General features: G+C 36.5%; 1 protein-coding gene across 1 annotated transcript in view; it reads left to right on the forward strand.

Moving 5' to 3' along the window:
- RFC1 (replication factor C subunit 1) overlaps window positions 1-20,014 on the forward strand; it is a 77,723-nt gene that overhangs the window by 31,367 nt on the left and 26,342 nt on the right. Inside the window, exons 5-8 of the mRNA XM_044224496.1 lie at window positions 12,866-13,098; window positions 14,073-14,150; window positions 17,299-17,376; window positions 18,810-18,897. Coding sequence (XP_044080431.1) covers window positions 12,866-13,098; window positions 14,073-14,150; window positions 17,299-17,376; window positions 18,810-18,897 — 477 coding nt within the window. The remainder of the gene's footprint in view (window positions 1-12,865; window positions 13,099-14,072; window positions 14,151-17,298; window positions 17,377-18,809; window positions 18,898-20,014) is intronic.

Consider the following 20,014-nt stretch of genomic DNA (forward strand, 5'->3'; position numbering starts at 1 on the left):
TAAAGTACTTTAATTACATTAATCTCTCAAATTTAAGGAAAGGAAAAAAATGGCTTGTAAACATCTTCATAGCTAACCAGTGACTCTAGTAAAATGTTCTTGTAGGTTGGTAAAAACCCAAATACTTGTTGTACTGGGTAAATATATTTACTTTTAGCTGTTTAATGAAGTGAGAGACCTTGAGTTTTGTTTGGCAAAGATGACCTTTTATTAGGCAGTTTCATCAGGGGCTGGTGTTTGGTTGAGAATGATGGGGGTTTTCCCCTGTCTTAAAAGTTGTTTATGGCCGGTAATTTTAATTGAGCACATAATTCCAGAGACAGTGTTCTTGAGGTTATAATTGTTTTCGGGGTGTTAAATTGGAAAAAATTGGGAATGTGGTGTTCTCCAGTTTATGTAATGTTAGCGACCTGTGACTTGGGAAAAAAGTAGAAGTATTGCTGAGGATGTGTGTGTAACATTCTCTTTCACTGATTTTTAGAGGCATATGGTTTTGCTTACCAGATGAATGGGGAAAGCTTATGTATAGTAGAGAGAACGTTTCTTAGATGTTTTCAGGGAAACTAGAGTGATTAAGCCTGAAAATTTCTTTGAAGTGAGAGGAAACTAAGAACTATGTATTACATTTCTTTGATTATACTTGTTCAAAAATTAATATTTATTTCTGCATTAAGACTCTATTAAAGAAACTAAATTTATCATTTTGGGGGATGAGAGTTTAGGTTTATATTATATTATTATTATTATATAATATTAATATTATTTTAACTTACCTAAGTAACACATTTAACACTAGAAGTAACACATTAACACTGAAAGTAACACGGTAAGACATTCTCGCTGAAAACGAAGTAAACAATTCAGATAAAAATTTTTTATTCCCTCATCGATCCCTTTTGCCTTAGGTAGTCTATATAAATAAAAATGTATATACACACATTCATGTATGTGTATATATATACACATACACACAGACACATATTTTATTTGAGTGGCATTTTATTATAAAATTTCTGTAGCTTGCTTTTTCATAATTCAATGTCTTTGACTTCCTCTTTCCCTCCCTCCTTTCCCTCCTTTCTTTGTCTCTCTCCTTGCTCTTCCTCAGCTTCTGCCTCTTTGCTTCAATAAAGAAAGATTCCTGTCTCATTCTTTTAAACTTCTATATGGAATCTAATAGTATGCATTCCATTTTTTTCATGTTCTTATTTTGGATATTGTATTATTGATATGTTCACATACCTGTTTATGTTTCATTGCAATATGATACATTTAACAATAAATGGGCGATTCACAATGAAAAATCTGATCACTTAAAAGAAAATGGTATTTCTTGAGGTTCAGTTTAAGATTTTTTTTTTAAGATTTTATTTATTTATTTGTGAGAGAGAGCGAGAGAGCGAAAGAGTGAGCACAGGCAGGCGGAATGGCAGGCAGAGGCAGAGGGAGAAGCAGGCTTCCCTGCCAAGCAAGGAGCCCGATGTGGGACTCCATCCCAAGACGCTGGAATCATGACCCGAGCGGAAGGCAGCCGCTTAACCAACTGAGCCACCCCGGCGTCCCCCATTTTAAGATGTATTTTACCTATCTATATTATGAAGAATAGATAGGGCTTCCAGTTTCTGCTTCTGGGCACAGTGCTCTTATGAAAGATCCACCTGCACCTCTGCCAGCAGCATTTGTATTTTCTCTTTGACTGTTACTATGTTATGGATCAAAGCGCCACTAATAATATTTTTTTTTTAACACGCTACTGTTAAATCAGGTCTTACCCAGTTTTCAGGTCCAGAAAAGGGGGACTTTACACATACCTTTACTAATTTTTTCCTGAAAGAAACTCATATCTTTTTTTTTTTTTTTTTAAATTTAAAAAGTAATTTATTTGAGAAAGAGAGAAGGCGCACATGCCCTTGTGGTTGGGGGAGGGATGGAGGAAGAGGGAGCCAGAATCCCAAGCAGACGACATGCCCAATGTGGAGTCTGATGCTGGGCTCAGTCTCACGACTCTGAGACATTACCTGAGCCAAAATCAGGAGTTTGACGCTTAACTGACTTAGCCACCCAGGTGCCCTGAGCTCTTGTATTTTTATTTTGTTAGAGTCTAGGCTTTGTATCCCAATCCAGTCATTTATTTAACAATACTTAGCAGTATTAAATCCTCGATTATTTATTCAGTAAACATCATGTGTATACTCTATGTACATGATAGTGTACTGAATAATCTATGAACCAGATAAAAGAATAAAGCATAGTCTTGTCTTCAAGGGCTTAGAGTTCATTGGGAGATTAATCTTATATATAAAAATCATATAAGAAAAATTAACAGTGGTAAAATATTTTCTAAGGATATTGAGGCATGGGAGATGTAAGTTTTATTTTGGAAGTTCAGGAAACATTTCCTGGTGGAGAGAGAAGTTTGAGATAAATGTGAAAGGTTTGGAAGAATTTAACCATGGAGATTTAGGTACTATGTGTACTAGATAAAGAGAACAATGTGGGAACTTGGAAATCAATAGCACTGTTTCATATGCATTATTCTTTACTTTCTAACTTACTATAGAAAGAGAAAATCTATTTTAAAAATTCAACTTAAAAACTTTTACAGATTTACGTAATTAATACTACCTAGTTTTATAGCTCATATACATATATATAATGAAGAAACATTTTTAAGAGATTTATTCATTTTAGAGAGAGAACACACGAGGCTGGGGGAGGAGTAGAAGGAGAGGGAGAATCTCAAGTAGACCCTACACTGAGCATGGAGCCGGATTTGGGGTTCAGTTTCCTGACCCTGAGATCATAATCTGAGCTGAAACCAATTTCATGCTTAACTGACTGAGCCCCCAGGTACCCCCATAGCTCATATTTTCTTAATTATGGGATCTTCTACATAGGAGTCTCTTACTTTATTTGAAACATCTGTGTCCAGAGTAAGAGGCAGGGAGAATTCTACCATAATGATAGAATATATTTCATCTTATGTATGACTATACATTTTTTTTTTCTAAAACATTTCTACTGATTTCATGGAACGGAATAGCATTATTATATGGCTTATATTTCATATACATCAGATTTGATCTTCAAATCTACCTAATATTAGTGATGACTTACTTACAGAAAGCTTGAGGAAACAATTTTCATTCTAAAGTTGCACCAAGATTAACTGTGCAGTCGTCTTTGGGTGTTCCTCATGTACTTGTTTTTCCGTATCATCTGATTTCATACTTCTACAAATTTGGTAAACATATTTTTGAATTCCTTTCAGAAGCATTGGTAAAATTATTTAGTGTTAAGAGGTAAATAAACCTTTTCCGAAATTGACATGATCTAGTATCAGCACCTTGGATATAGCTTTTCTGTTTCTCACGAATGGTCGTTCAGTTACTTAGGGATCTTAATAACCACCTGTATTTCTTCATCTTGCTGTAAATCAGTGCTTCTCAATCAAGGGTGACTTGCCTCTCAAGGAACCTTTGGCAGTGTCTGGAGACATTTGTGATCATCACAGCTGGCAGGTGCTATGGCGTCTAGTTGGTAGAGGCTAGAGATGCTGAGAAACATCGTATGGTGTGCAGGAGAGCTCCCTTTAGAAGCATTATTTGGCTCAAAATGGTCAGTAATGGAGAGGTTGAAGAACCCCACCTTGCCCTATGAGAAAAGAATTTGGTGAATGTTTTGTTGAATTCCAGATAGCCCTTGTTTCTAGATTCGTTTCATCTGCTAGTGCTGTAACTTCTAGAATAAAGAAGCACTTAAGTTGGCATCGTTTATTCCTGGTGATCTCCATCTTCTGTTGAATATTCCTTTTGACCTGTTCTTGATGTTACTGCATAGAATTGTCACTAAACCTCTCCTCTTCTATTGTTCTCGGTTGGGGATTTGCCTTTCTCTTTTCGGCAATGAGGATTCCATTTCTCATTTTAATTTTTAGGGGCTTCTTCATTGTACAGATGATTCAGAGGTCACTGATACTGCTTTAGCAATTTTATTCATAGATTCACATTAACTGAAACATCTTTATAAGAGCTAGATGCTTTCTTACCATCTTTTTGCCCAGTGGTTTGTTCTTCAGGCCTCTTTTAGTAATGCATATTATGAGACCTGAAGATAATGGAGCACCAGAGTATCTGGAATGACTGTTGAGGTTGTGAAGCACCTTTGAAAATGAACAGACTATTGTTTGTTCCTGTGACACATATTTTACTTGTGAAACTATGAGAGACACTGGATCGTATTGCAGAATGCCAAGGAAATAGGATTGCATTAGGAAAATATAATTAAATACTAATAATATACAGGGGATTTATACTTGGCTTTAATACTGAGACAGTTTTGTTACCCCCTCTTCTGTGTGGGGAAGTGGAATGTGAACAAAGCCGAGAATTACACTGCCAAACCACTCCCTTTACTCTTCGGGCGAGTCAGGTTTCCTTCTGGTGCCTGTTTCTTACCTAAGAATTGTAAGAAGCTGTGTGTGATGTACCTGTGTTCTACTATCCAAGCCTCCCCCTTCCCCGCCTGCTTTTCTTTCTCTGTGAGAACCAGTAGAGATAGAGGCAAGGAAAGTAGTTGTAAAATGTTCCATTTTCTCCTTCCCTGTTAATGGTTTCTTAGTAATTGAAGCCAGCTGTAGCTTTTCCTGGACCCGTTCCTCGGGCTCTGGTGGGGCCTTGGCACCTGTGTGGTAGGGAACATCCCAGCACAAGCCAGTACTTTCTCTCTTATTTATCATTACTTACCTCACTAGGCCTCACAGATTATAAAATGGGTTTATTTAAAGATATCATGGGGGCGCCTGGGTGGCTCAGTGGGTTAAGGCCTCTGCCTTCGGCTCAGGACATGATCCCAGGGTCCTGGGATCGAGCCCCACATCGGGCTCTCTGCTCAGTGGGGAGCCTGCTTCCTCCTCTCTCTCTGCCTGCCTCTCTCACTACTTCTGATCTCTCTGTCCTGTCAAATAAATAAATAAATAAAATCTTAAAAAAAAAATAGATATCATGAACTCTGTTTGATTCTAAGAGGATTTATTGGTACTGAGCCATGAGCTCTCTTAATTTCTTGATTAAAGATGAGCAGTCTCAGAGGTTTTATTTAATCATACTGAAGCGCAGAATATTAGATGCACCACATAAATGGTGTAAGGATGGTATGTTTAGTTTCTCTTCCATCTAGTTAATTAACAAATATTTATTGAAGACTTGGCATATGTATAAAACTATCTCTACTTCAAAACCAAAATGACAGTTTGGGTTTTTGACCCAAGGATGTATTGAAAAGGAACTTGGTAGGGAAAAGCTCTAAAAACTCAGAGTCCCTTTTTAGTTTTTGACTAGTTGTTGCTAAATAAATTATTTTTAATCTCTGTAACCAGATTTCTTTAACATTATCTCCATTAATTTGGTTTCTGTGTGTTCCAAACCGAAGGAGAGAAAATCAGAATTCCAAATGCTCAGCAGGGTGAACTCCATAATTATATATTTTTTCCTTTTTGGCTTGTAAGTAGATTTCTGTATGGACCTGCAGACTATTTTCTTTCTCTTTCATTTGTTATCCTTTCTAAATAAATGAATGTATCTAACTCAGAGTGGCAAAGCAATCTTCTCTCCCAGGCAATTCCTCTGCTGTATGTTGGATAATGCTAGTTTACTGGTGATTGTTACCACATTTGAGGTTATGTTGTGTATAAATAAAAATAAATGGTGTTTTTATAAGGAGACAGATATCCTGAAGGGAGATTCTGAGTGTTCAATTGCCCATGATTTTCAACTAGGTCTAAGAAATTGGACTTAGATCTCTTTATCATTATTGTATTATAAGTTTGTGGGGAGAAGAGAACATAGTTTGCCTTTGGCTTCTGACAGTGCAGGAACAAATTTAAGCTCATTAAAAATAAGAATGAATGTTAAAAAAGAAAAACAGCCATAACTTTATCTGCAGTGTTTCATTTCTACACACTGTGTAGGATCTTAAAATACTTATTTTACATGAGGATGGTCACAGCAACACCTGTTAAATGATTGTCTTCTGCAAGCAGTTGATTGCATTGTTCTTATCTTTGGCCTCCTCAGCCTTCTTTTTCCACCATGTATTGGTATAGCCTTTGAAATATTAAGGGCAAAAGGAGTTTTAAGACAGCCAGTTCAGAAGTCATAGTACAAAGATAATAGGACTACTGCTTTCTTCAGGTTTTCTGGTTTTATAAGGCAAGATGACAGAATGCTTTCAGATAGGTCTGCAACTTTATAGAACCCCATATTTTTCTATATTCTCCTTAATGAAACCCTCTGTATTTATAAGAAGTATCTCTGTGCTTAGGAGGATCATGAGTTTAATTTTTTAGTGTTCGTTTTCCCCATAACTGTAAGCAGTGTGGGGACATGCATAAATCATGGAGTACTAAATAAGTGTCAGATCAAGCGAGCCAGTCTTTTTTTTCTCTTTTCATAACTGTTTCACTTGAATTGCTCCTACTTTCCAAGGGGCCTGAAGAGCTATTTATTTTGCGGTTAGCAGAGAAGGGGCCTTGTATGCAGTTTTTAGCTCAGGACAGGATAAACATAGTTGAAATTTTATGCAGAATATTTCCATGTGGTTTTTTTTTTTTTTGAGAATTCATGTGTAATTCCATTTTTACTCAGAAATTATGAAAATGCTTAAAAATTAGTCTGTGTTTGGGTTATAGTATATCTTTGGATCTATAGCTTGAAGACATTAAGTTTAAATTAATGTATTCTAAGCCAAACATTCAGAGAAAGGCTCCATTACCCTCCACTGTTATAAAGAGATCTCTAGTAGAGAATGCTCATGAAAAAGAAGATTCCCTTTTAGGGGTGACATTTATACCTATAATGTTAAGACTAACCTAAAAGAATAAAATGATGGTTTTTTTTTTTGTTGTTGTTTGTTTTTTTGCCAGCTTAATGTTGCTATTTGCATAATATTTTTGAACTTTGAAATTTGGGATTAATTTTTAATAACAGCATGGACCCACTGTATGGTTAGGGCACAATTTATATAGCTCTTCCCCAATTTTGATTGTTTCTGTTGCTTACATTTTTCATGTTTTTAATAGTGTGTTGAATGTGTTTGTATACAAATATTTGTGAGTACCTCCAAGATTATCTCCAAGAATTACTAGGCTAAAGGTTATGAACATCTTTAAGGCTCTGTGTTTATTTTGCCAAATTGCTTTCTGGAAATTCATACTAGTTTATGTTTTCATAATCAGTGTCTATATTAGAACAAATATCATATTCTCACCAATATGGAACATAATTTAAAAATCTATAAAACTATCCATAGATTCCCAAAATTATAGAAAGGAAAATCTTGAGAATTTGTCTGGTTGAACATTTTGCCGAGGAGGACAGTGAAACCAAGGTAATTAAAATAGGGATGCCTGGTTGACACAGTTGGTGGCGCATGTGACTCTTGATCCTCGGGGCTGTGAGTTTGAATCCTGTGGTGGGTGTAGAGATTACTTAAAAATAAAGTAAAAATAGGGAGCCTGGGTGGCTCAGTGGGTTAAGCCGCTGCCTTCGGCTCAGGTCATGATCTCAGGGTCCTGGGATCGAGTCCCGCATCGGGCTCTCTGCTCAGCAGGGGGCCTGCTTCCCTTCCTCCCTTTCTACCTACTTGTGATCTCTCTCTGTCAAATAAATAAATAAAATCTTTAAAAAAAAATAAAGTAAAAATAGTCGGTTGAAGTCAGGTTGGAATTTTAGTTTTCTGGAATTCTGGTTCAGTGTTTTCATTAGAGATTACTACTTTATTATTTATTGAATGTCTTTTAAAACATGGTCAGGTGCTATACTGGGCACTTTGCTTTTAAAAAATCTAATCTTCCCAGTAACCCAAAGATAATGGCTTGAACTGTTTTAACCATTTATATGGCAAGGACCAAAGGAAGAAATGAGATCAGTCTTCAAACGGTCATTGTGAAAAAGGATGGATTAAGGAAAATAGGTGAAATTCACAGGGGATTATTTTGGCTTAATACAAGGAAAACCTTTGAAATTCTTAGAGTACAGTAGTGCCAATCATTAAAGAAAGGGGAGATCATGTTGAATGACATTGTTATATGTTTGTCAGGAATGTAGAAAATGGGGTCTGTGCATTGGATGAGAGAGGGAATTAGTTGACTAAAGGTAATGCATTATAAAGAATATGGTAGAGTATACCTGTCGGGCAGTTTAATCCTTGATAATAATAACTACTATTAGTAGCAATTAGATAAAAAGATAGCATGAACTCTCTGAAGCGGGTGACCGAATAGGCAGAGATGCTGATAAACAATGAAAGAAGTAAACAGCCTCTGCCTTCAGCCCAGGTTATGATCTCAGGGTGCTGGGATCAAGCCCCGAGTCAGGCTCTCTGCTCATCGGGAAGCCTGCTTCCCTCCTCCCCCTGCCTGACTCTCTGCCTACTTGTGATCTCTCTGTCAAATAAATAAACAAATAAATAAATATCTTAAGACAAAAAAAAAAAGAAGTAAACAAAGGAAGGTGGAAAGAAGGAGAAAACTAAAGCTAAGCCTTTTCTGTCTCAGAAAGCCAGGGGGTCAGAGAGTTTCTAGGAGATGGTCAATTTATTCTAGAATATTAGATCAAGGTTAAAAAGAAGTGTAATATATAGATGAAAAAAAAATCACCTATCATCATCTATCCATTTAACTTAGATTTAAATGTGAATTTAAAAGTATATCTATAAATAAAAAAAAGTATATCTGTAAATAAATATAGGTAGATATAAATGTGTCATTAAACCTCCTGTTATGTCACCTGTTTTTATCACATAGTAAACATATGAAGATGTCAGTAAATATGGATATATATTACGATTTTCCATTTCATAGAATTCCATTGTGTGGTTGAACATAACAATAGATACTTCAGTTACTTGTTTTCCCATCGAATAAATGCTATTCACTTACCTCTGCTTCGTGCCACTGTCAAAGTTGAGGCTATATTTTTTGCCTAAACCATATTAGTCACTTAATTTTCCCTTTATTTTTTCTTGTCCTCCTGTAGGCTGTTCTCTATAATTTTGAGTGAGCAAATGTGGTGATAAGCATTTTGATACATACATCTTTGTGTGCTTGTTCATTTATTTTGTTTTGTTTAAATTCTTAGAAGTAGAGTTGCTGTATGTAAGGTTTCAGTACATATTGCCAAATCTTCCCCCGTAAGGATTTTTAAAAATTTGCTGTCATTGCCTGTTATGTGTTTGAAGGTTCTGTTTCCTTACCACTTGCCAACAGTCTTCTTAATGTGATACTCTTAGAATTGTTTGGTCTCACTAAATTTCATGTTAGCCTGCCACCTGTAAAATATTTCTGAGATTGCTGGAGATTTGTTAAACTAGGGATTGCAAGTATCTGCAGTACAGTTGTTCCCCTTTCTTAGCCTACACCAAATGGCAGTGATTGATCTTGTCTGAAGTTCCAGAGACAGATGTTCTCGAGTAATTAGAGAAGAACTGTAACAGAAAAACAGTGACTGACTTGGTCCATTTATTTAGTTCTGGGGTTTTCTGTCATACTGTTTATAAGTATGGCTGGGTATAGTGGAAATACTTCTCTTGGCATTTTTTAAGTGGCGGGGGGCAAACTTGTAGAGAACTCTCATTTTGCAGAGACAATGTAATTTTGTTCTTTTTTTTTTTTTTAAAGACTTTATTTATTCACTTGTCAGAGAGAGTGAGAGAGAGAGATCACACAAGCAGGTGGAGCAGCAGAGGGAGAGGGAGAAGCAGGCTCCCCGCCGAGCAGGGAGCCCCATGTGGGACTCCATCCCAGGACCCTGAAACCATGACCCGAGCTGAAGGCAGATACCCAACTGACTGAGCCACCCAGGCATCCCAGTAATTTTGTTCTTTTATCATTAAGATAATCCCTCCTGCCCAGAAATAGAGTTGTTGATGGGATGCCCTGGTGGCTCCTTTGGTTAAGTGTCTGCCTTCAGCTCAGGTCATGATCCCAGGTTCCTGGGATTGAGTCCCACATCGGGCTCTCTGCTCTGTGGGGAGCTTGATTTTCATTCTCCCACTCCCCCTGCGTATTTTTTTTCTCTCTCTCTGGCAAATAAATAAATAAAATCTTAAAATTAAAAAAAAAAAGAAAAGAAATAGAGTTGTTGAACTTAAACCACGTGAAAATTGTAAAATTTAATAAGCTCTCAGATAAGATTAGGAGCCTTATCTTATATACACTGGGATATGTTTTTAATTTTGCACTTATTGCCTAAGGAGATGTATTGGTTATCTATACTTAGCAGGTTCCAGTTCTGTGTTTGTTTTGTTTTGTTTTTAATTCTAGCCGGGATTTCAGCAGTGTTGATCTTGTTTTGAATCTTCTTTTAGGGTACTTTGCATAATGTGTTTTTGACTACTAAGTAGAACAGTTTGTTGGTGAATGCTACTGGTTCATTATGCTGCAGCTTAACTGAGTCTAGGGGTTTAAAATAAACCAGCCATAAATTAAAAATATTATTTGGGTTTCTGTAAGATAATAATTCATTATGTTATCTTACAGAAAAGGAAAAGAGTTTCAGATTATATTCTTTTTTTTTTAAAGATTTTATTTATTTATTTGACAGATCACAAGTAGGCAGAGAGGCAGGCAGAGAGAGAGAGGAGGAAGCAGGCTTCCCGCTGAGCAGAGAGCCCAATGTGGGACTCGATCCCAGGACCCCGAGATCATGACCTGAGCCGAAGGCAGCGGTTTAACCCACTGAGCCACCCAGGCACCCTCAGATTATATTCTTAATGGTTATTAGGATTATTAAGGGTGATTTTCCTGGCTGTTGTACTTAGGTGGAACGGTGATCACGTCACTTCTCCTTTGTAAAACCATCCGAATCAGACACTTTCCCCCACATCTGGCAGAGACAGATTGTCAGATAGGGAGAACAGATATATGAGTGACTGAACCTAGTCTGTTGGCTGACTCTGGTTAATAGTAGTTAAACTGAAATCTGGTAAGTATATCAAACCATCAATGTACTTAGGAAGATTTATGAATGAATTTTTATTTTAACCATGAAGGTAGATTGAACATGTTGAAGATAAATAAAACAAATATGCTTTAATTAAAATCTTTTGGTTGTGGTTTAAAACCTGCTTATTGTAAAAAAAACCTAGCTTAATAAGCAAAATGGAATTTGTTAAGCCGTTGTCATTTCTCAGTGAATGCAGGAATGAATCTTTAGTGTCTTAGTTTAAGCATATTAGTTCGGCAAACTGATCAAGGGTAAGATTGACCCCCATCTTGATAAGTGCCCACTCCTGGTCCAGTTGTTGGTGGCAAGGAGTGTGGAATCATCTTAGAGATTTATCCATGACTATTGTAGGCCCTTGGAGGGTAGGTAGCCTGAGGTGTAAAATCTTTGGGAATTTGTAGGGAAGGAACAGTTCATTTGTAGTAAATTTGCTTTAAGTGGTGGATTACTTTCTATGTTTAGTAATCAGAAACCTGTAAGGGTTACACTTTGTAAAGTTTATAGTTCCATTTTAACATAATATTAGAAGGTAAGACTAAATGCTTTTTGATTTTTACATATCTTAGGTACTTTCCTCTTTGAGATGACAACCACAGAGGAATAGCACAGTGCCTGGCAAATGGTCTTGGTTCATTGAGGACAGACTTGAGAGGAAGTGACTCACTCCTATGTGGCCTTGCACACCAGATTTATAAAGCGACCCCCTTCATCCCCATTGACCTAGTCTTCACAATTGCCTCGTAGATTTTTCTTTTTATTAGATTTCTTTGGTTATTAGGACAACGCAAAGAGCTTTCTATCTTGTGAATCACTGAACCAAACCAAAACAAAGTTTATTTAGATCCTTTTGAGGTACACTGTGGTATCTAAGCATTAGAAAGTCTAGAGGGCTTGGAAAAACTTTTAAAATCGATGTTTAAAGGGAACTTTTTAGAAAGATAAAATGTAACAAAACAAATGCTTAAAAAATCTTAAATCAAGGGGTAGGTATTGCTGGACAGTCCACCTTCATATGTAGCCGGACTTCTTGCCACCTCTGCAAATGCCACCTCGTCCAAGGCATCAGCACTTCTCCTGGAACAGCATTAGCTTTCAGCATGGTCTTCCTGCATGTGCTTTACCTCTTGACAGTGTATTCTCCAAAGGATAGGACTTAAGTTGGATCACTTAATACTCTGTTAAAAATTTTTCAGTGGGTTCCCATCCTAAATAGAAACTAACATTCTTTCCATGACCTAGAGAGTCCCACATAATTTGGCCCCTACCTCTGTCACCTTAACTCTAGTGCAGTAGCCCCTTCATTGTGCTGCAGTCACGATGACCGCCAAGCACACTCACATTCATGCTTCTGCGCTTGCAGTCGCCGTTGCCTGAGAGGTCTTCGGTGCTTGTCAGAGCGGCTTTCCCTGACCACCATAACTGAAAGAGCACCCCTCGTTGCTCTTTAATTCTTTCTTCCTATTTTACTTTTTCCTTATAGCAATTACAACTCGACAGCATGTATTTGTTTACTTCTCTTATCTTTTTCTTCTTCTAGACTCCAAGCTTCATGAGGTCAGGGATTTTGTCCTTTTTGTTCACTGCTCTATCCTCAGTGTCAGCACATAATGGATTCTCTAACTGTTTGTCGAATACATGCATAAATAAATATATTTGTGTACTTTGGGTGGTAATTGGCGGAAATTGTTTATTATATCTGTGATACTGGTCGATGTGGGGATGAGTATTGAATTCAGGAAATAGGAAGAAAAGAAATCAGCATTCTGTAGCTTTGGTTTGCTTTTTATAAATCTGGGGAAGTCGTTGCTTTATATAATTAGAATCGATGTTTTATCACAGTATTTGGTTATATTCCGTTTAAGATGAAGAAGATGATTTTATGTGTAAGAAAGCAGCCTCTAAATCAAAAGAGAATGGAAGATCTACAAATAGTTATCTTGGAGCATCAAACATGAAAAAGAATGAAGAAAACACTAAGACCAAGAATAAACCTTTATCACCAATAAAACTTACCCCCACGTCAGTGCTTGATTATTTTGGAACTGGAAGTGTCCAAAGATCAGAGAAGAAGATGGTAGCAAGCAAAAGAAAAGAGGTGAGTGTTTAACAGGCAAGCAAGAATGTTCAGGATTTGTACCCACTCACTGTTACATTAATCGAAATTCAGATGTTAAAAATAGGTCAACATATTTTATTAATGAAAATAATTTTCCTATGATTATGATAAAAGATATTTTCATAATTTTAGAGGATGAGGAAGTTAGAATATTGCACATTTAATTTTTTTTTCTAAGATTTTATTTATTTATTTGACAGAGCACAAGCAGGGGAGTAGCAGGCAGAGGGAGAGGGAGAAGCAGACTCCTCACTGAGTGGGAGCCTGATGTGGGGCTCGATCCCAGGACCCCACTGGCATCATGACCAACAGAGCCATCCGTGTGCCCCTGCACATTTTTTTTTTAATATTTGAAAGTGGGAAAAGATAATTTAAATCATAAGGATAGATTGTAATTCTTAGAGTTTAAATACTTAGAATACAAACTCACTTTACCATTGACCTCAGCCAGACCAAATTAAATGATAAGCTTGTTCCCAAATAGGTCATAAGTATATAACTTACAAATAGGGCTTACCTGTTATACTTTTGACCTTTTTACTTTGGCTTAAGTTGGATTTATTTTTTTCTGAACATTTAGAAAACAAATACAGATAAGTTATAGTGAAAGTAATCTCCTGAATTCAACCCTGTCCAATGGTGTGTGTTTGTTGATTTCATTAGTGCCTCCATAGGATAAATGTGACCATTCACATGTACTGGTTTTTCAAAGTTCTGGACTATTTCTAAGGCCAAGATGTTGATCTACAGGTCTTTTTGGGGGTACTTTTGAATGTGGTCAAAATGGTCAGGGAATAGATGTGAACCTAACTTCTGGCTGGTGTGCGCTGAGACTATTTTATAGCATAAACTTCTCTCTCATTGGTGTATTTAATAAGCTACAGTCAAGAAAAAGCACCTAATTTTTAATTTAAGGTTTATGCTAATCTTGCTTGATTTTCTTTGAAATATAGCCTTCACAAAATGCAGATGATTCCAGATTAAATGATGAAGCCATTGCCAAGCAATTGCAACTTGATGAGGATGCAGAGGTATTGGCATTTTATTTAAGTATCATTAACAACTTTTGTACCTTGCTGTTTAGTCTACTCAGGCAGACACTTGAAATGTTCTAGTTTAATTATGGGTTGACTCTTACCGTAAGAGTTGTGTGTAGAATAAGTTAAAATCTAATATATAAAAATCTAGATTTATGTAAAAGATAAATGATCAGAGCAGGGGATAATTACTTAAAAATTTATTGTTAGATTTCTTTGAATGGAAGCCTTTTTTTAGTATAGTTAAAACAATTTAATTTGGTCATATCCATTTTCTTTTCACTATGGGCAATTTCAGTCCACTCCTGTTACTGTAAGTTCTGTGTATATGCTCATGATCCCTAGATCTATTCCAGAGTGCTCTCTTGAGTGGTAAACTTGTTATATTCATTCAACAAATACCAAGCATTACTGAGTGCATGGCATAGTTCTCACTAGGTGTTGTTAAGGATATTGCAGTTAAAAAAAAATCAGATCATTATAAATGCTGTGACGAAAAGTAAAGGGATGGATAGTAGTTTTGGGGATGATTAGTGGGATTATGAGTGTTCGTTTTAAAAAGAGGGGTTAGGAATGCCCCACTGAGGAAGTGACACTGGGGAACAAAATGAAATGATAATGGTGGACCTTGGGGCTGACTACCTGGAGGAAGATATCCTCTAAACAGAAAAGCAAGTGCTTTTCTTCAGGGAGAAACTTTTGAGTTTGATGAATTTGGAAATCCTGTCATGACGAGTCTCTGGAACCTACCAAAAGGACTTGGAATAGTAAGGATTTTGGATTTTGGTTTCTGTGAAATAAGAAGCCATTGGAATGGTTGAATACAGAAGTGACATGATTTTATGGATCTTAAAAGAAAATTATTCTGGCTGCTGGGAGACTAATAAACCATGGTGTGGCAAGATCAAAAGAAGATTAGTTAAAAAAAAAAAAGGCAGATTAGTTTGGTGACTGTTATGGTTATGTAGGTGAGAGGAGATGTTGGCTTGTACCTTGGTGGTAATGGAAGGGATGGTGAGAAGTGGTTGTAATCTGTACGTGCTTTGAAGGTGCAGACTTGCAGTTGTTGCTGACAGATTGGATGTAAGGTATGAGGGAAAGAAGATGCAAAGATGACTCCATGTTCTTTGGCTTGAGCAACTGGATAAATGGTGATACCATTTTTTAAGGTGAAGACTGGTACAAAGAAAAGAATTAGGTTTTGGACATGTTGAGTTTGAGATGTCTAATAGGTTTCAAAATGGAGGTGCAGAGTAGGTGTTTACATAGAGGAATCTGGAGCTGGGGGTCCGGGGCAGGGTGCAGAGTCGGGGAGGGGGTTCTAAACTGAAGATGTGTATTTGGGGACATTAGCAGTTGAATGGTATTGGAAACCAGTGTAACTGGATGAGATCGGGGGATAGTATGTAAGCAGAAAAGAAGTCTCAAGATTGAACTCTAGGGTTCTGTTAACATGTAGAGGTCAGGAGGAAGAGGATGATCCAACGAAGGAGATTTAAGAAAGTGGCTAGTGAAGCAGGAAAATGAGGAAAGCTTGGTATTTTCTGGAAGCAAAATGAAAATATATTTCAGGGAGGAGTGTTTGTCTCTGTCAGAGGATCCAGACCCGATGACTGAACAACCCCCCCCCTTTCTGTTCATGAGCGTAGGGATCACTTTCTCATACTTATTAAACTGTATTAGAAACCCCTCCTACATACTGAGTCGCACCCCATTTTTTAAACATGCATTATAGTTGCTATTTATGTGTTTCCCTCCTTGGAGGCTTTAAGCCCCACCCCCCCCACGTGCAGGCTGTTTATGTTTCACTCAACCTTTGTGACATCAGTTGCTTATTTCGGGGCGTGGCATGGAAAAGCCTCTTAGTAAATACTGCGAGAGAACAGTGTCCAGTTTTCTGAACTATATCTGATCACATTTTATCACTTTGACAGTTTGTAGTTCATGTTTTCAAAATCTTTTCCATCTTACTCGATTACAGTAAATTACATGAACTCTGGTGCCATTTACGTTTCTTCTGTTCTGGCTTCTCAGATCCTTTTTACTAGAAGGATACTATGTAGTGTGAAATTTTGGAAAAATGGTGTAGAGTTCAACTAGGAATCCTTGCCGGGCAATTGGAGGTTTAGAGTTTGAAAGACCTTTCGATGATGAAGATCTTTCATACTGTTACAGCGTTAGATATGTAGCTCAGTTATGGTGAGTATATATTAGGCAGCAGAATGTATTAATGTGCATCTGTCTGGCTTGCTTATGGCTCTATGTAGCTCGAGTTCATTTTAGAAAAAACAAGAAAATGCTTGGCTACTGTGTTCTCATCAGGTATATGCCAATTTCCAAGCCTTTTCTTTTGGTTTGGATGGATTTGGAGGTTCTTTCCTTTGAATAATGTAGGGAGGCTTTTGTTTGCTGTTACATTAAGCCATTTTATCAGGGGGCATAACACCAGTTAGTTTGTAAATGAGAACTGTATTCCACTGCTACACATTCTTTTCTGGAAAAGCTACATTTTACTGCAAATGAAAACACTAGAAATAACAACAATGTAATTATAGTATCTGTGTGTTACATTAGCCATGTTAGGAAAACTTCTGATATGATGATTTAAATTTTCAGAAGTCAGAACAGATACATTTGAATTGGTGATTTCAAATTAGAATTTGATGATTGTAAGTGGTAGTTACATTTGTATATTGTGTACAAAGAAAATATAATTTTCTTGATTTCTTACTTTTTTTGTGTGTGCCCTTCAGCCTGTTGTTTTTCTGTTAGGGTGAGATTCTTTTGAGAGCTCTTTGTAGAGTTCAAAATAAACAGAAGTAAGAGATCTGTAAGTGTTGTATTGGGACTGTTAAGAAAAAAGCTACAGACTTTGAGCTTTAAAAGTGAGAAATGTGACCAAAAATATGCTCAATTTGTCTGTTTTCACCTGTAAAACTAGAAATAAATTGTTCTGAAATCTAATTTGGCTTAATGAAGCAAACCTGTGATTTTGTGAACTATTAATATTAAGGAGAAGAATGTCATACTTTCTGGAAAATGTTTTTTCCAGTTTCTTCTAAGTATCATGACTCAAGCACTTAAAAACTTTAATTTACAGGAAGAAAAAAAGCAACTTTTATTCTGTTGATACTTTTTACAGCTGGAGAGACAGCTGCATGAAGATGAAGAGTTTGCCAGAACATTAGCCATGTTGGACGAAGAACCCAAGACCAAAAAGGTAATGTTTCACCAGGCTGATTGTTTGCACTTGGAGTATACACTGCAGATCAGGATTCCCTTTCATACTTGTGTATTCTAGGCTCTGGAGATACAATCATGAGTCACTCTTCTAGAAAGAAGCTAAATTATTATTATTATTTTTTTTTTAAAGATTTTATTTATTTATTTGACAGAGAGAAATCACAAGTAGATGGAGAGGCAGGCAGAGAGAGAGAGAGAGGGAAGCAGGCTCCCTGCTGAGCAGACAGCCCGATGCGGGACTCGATCCCAGGACCCCGAGATCATGACCTGAGCCGAAGGCAGCAGCCTAACCCACTGAGCCACCCAGGCGCCCCGAAGCTAAATTATTTTAATCTATAAAATCTATAAATATGTTTTTGAAGAAGCTCATCAAGAAACTTATCCTTACTAAAGGAAGGTTGATTGAGCCAAAGCCAACCATACCCTTCCTTCACAAAACAATGAATTATACCTTTTACTTTCTCTGTCACAAATGGGTTCTTATGTACTCGTTTGGAGAATAACACTTACAAAGGTTCCTAAGGAACGTAAAGGTTAATAACTTTAATATTAATACTGTCTTTTTGGGAGCACAGTTTTGCTGTTTCTAGTTAGGTCACTTTAAGATCTGTGTTAGGACAGTCTCAAATAATAATGAGTATATTTTGGGGAATCTTTAAAAGCATTGGTGTTTTTTGTTTTTTTTAAATCACTTGATCTCCAAAAAATTGGCCTTGTTTCCATTGAATCATATTCTATTAATATTGTCAGTATCAATATCTGACTATTTTAAAAGATTTTACAGAAGGTGGGGTATAGGACAGTAAAGAGTTTGGGGGGACTTTGTCATTTGGAAAAGCCTTACTCTCCCAAAGGCATTAAGTTATAGTTATTAAAAAAAAAAAAATACTGTGTTATGCATCCCAGTTTGTGACCTCTTTGTAAAATGGAGATTTGAAGAGCAGTGGAGAGAGTGGATTTTTTTTCCCCTCTCTTGAGAAAGTGCTCTGTTTTCTTTTGAGCTTTGATTGTTTTTTTAGTTTAGTCTTTTGGGTTTAGATTTTAGTTTTTAGTTGTATAATACTAACAGTTTGAGAATTGAGATGAAAGAAACAGAAGCAAGTCTTCCATTCTCACAAGTTGGAAACAACTGTGATAATTTTTTATAGATGTATTTTTTTATAACTTTTCATCAGTTTCTTCATCTGTAAAGTTAAACGTAAGAAAAAAATGCTTCATTTTTCTCAGAAGGTATAGGAATGAATGAATAAAAATTTATTGTATTGTCTTCTTGCTTTGGAAGGTGACCCTTAAGCTTAGAATTAAAACTTAAGTTAATTAAATTAAAACTTTGGTCAATTTTAACAACATATTTTTGTGGTAGTAGTTTTCTTAGTATTTGTCACATTTGACACTTAGAAATTTTCTTAGGCTCGGAAGGACCCAGGAGAGAGAGAAGCGTTTTCATCTGTCCAAGCCAATTTAAGTAAAGCAGAAAAACATAAATCTCCTCATAAAGGTAATGCTAACAGGAAAGTAAGCTGGAACATTTACAGAAGAAAATTCATGATAACTTGTTTAAACATTCTATTTAGTAATTGCCTTATATTGTTCGGTAGATATTATTTCATAGTAGTATTGAACCATGTTCTTCTTAGATACTTTGAAAGCTGTATTTGGATATTAGCTGGTGTTGAATGCCTGTCTATGATTGTAGTAAAAAATGTATTTTGGTTCTTGGTTTCACATTAATGGTAATTTCTAAGTGTAGCACAAAATATGGGCCTCAGTGTATCATGGCAGAGAACTAGATGTTTTGAGCTCATAGAGTTGACTCATAGTTGTCCAGGTCATCTGAATCTCTCCTGCTGATTGTCTGTAGCTTTTATTTTTTACTGGTCCTGATAATCTAAGCATCTGCTAGTATAGATGGTCTTAATCCTATAAATAAATTCATTCATATAGTCTTGAAATTACAGGATTTGGGGCTTTTAGACTATATTACAAACACAGAAATTTTTTTAAAAATATTTATTTATTTATTTATTTGAGAGAGTGTCCTCGGGTGACCATGGACAGGGAGAGAGTGGGAGGGAGAGGGTCAGGTTTTCTCTGTGTTAAGTTTCTTCTACTCAGTAAGTTTTCTCTGTGTTAGGTTTCAGGTCCCTGAAGTTTATCTATGGAGTAAAGGCCATGTCCTTAGATGTAGTTTACTATATCATTTGAAGTGATGAGTCATTTATATTTATTTATTTATTTTGGTGGGGGGGGGTGGGGAGGGGCAGAGGGAGAGAGAGAATCTTAAGTAGGCCCCACGCCCAGTGCAGAACCTGACACCGGGCTTGATCTCACAACCCTAAGAACCTGACCTGAGCCGAAATCAAGAGTAGGATGCTTAACTGATGCCTAACTTAAGTCATTTATAGCTGCCCCTTAAGTCATTTATATTTCAAAAGTCATAACAGGCACCCCGTTAGTCATTTATATCTAAAAAGACAGATCCTTTAATTTGAACTGGTTATATAAAAATGCACAAATGTTTAATTTTTTAAAAAGTGTTCTGTGTAAAGAACTAAAATCTTAATGTGAATGTTAAGAAATCATGATATGACATTGTATGCTACTAAGATTATTCA

Source organism: Neovison vison, chromosome 11, assembly GCF_020171115.1.
Source record: "Neovison vison isolate M4711 chromosome 11, ASM_NN_V1, whole genome shotgun sequence".
In the NCBI taxonomy this organism is placed as follows: domain Eukaryota; kingdom Metazoa; phylum Chordata; class Mammalia; order Carnivora; family Mustelidae; genus Neogale; species Neogale vison.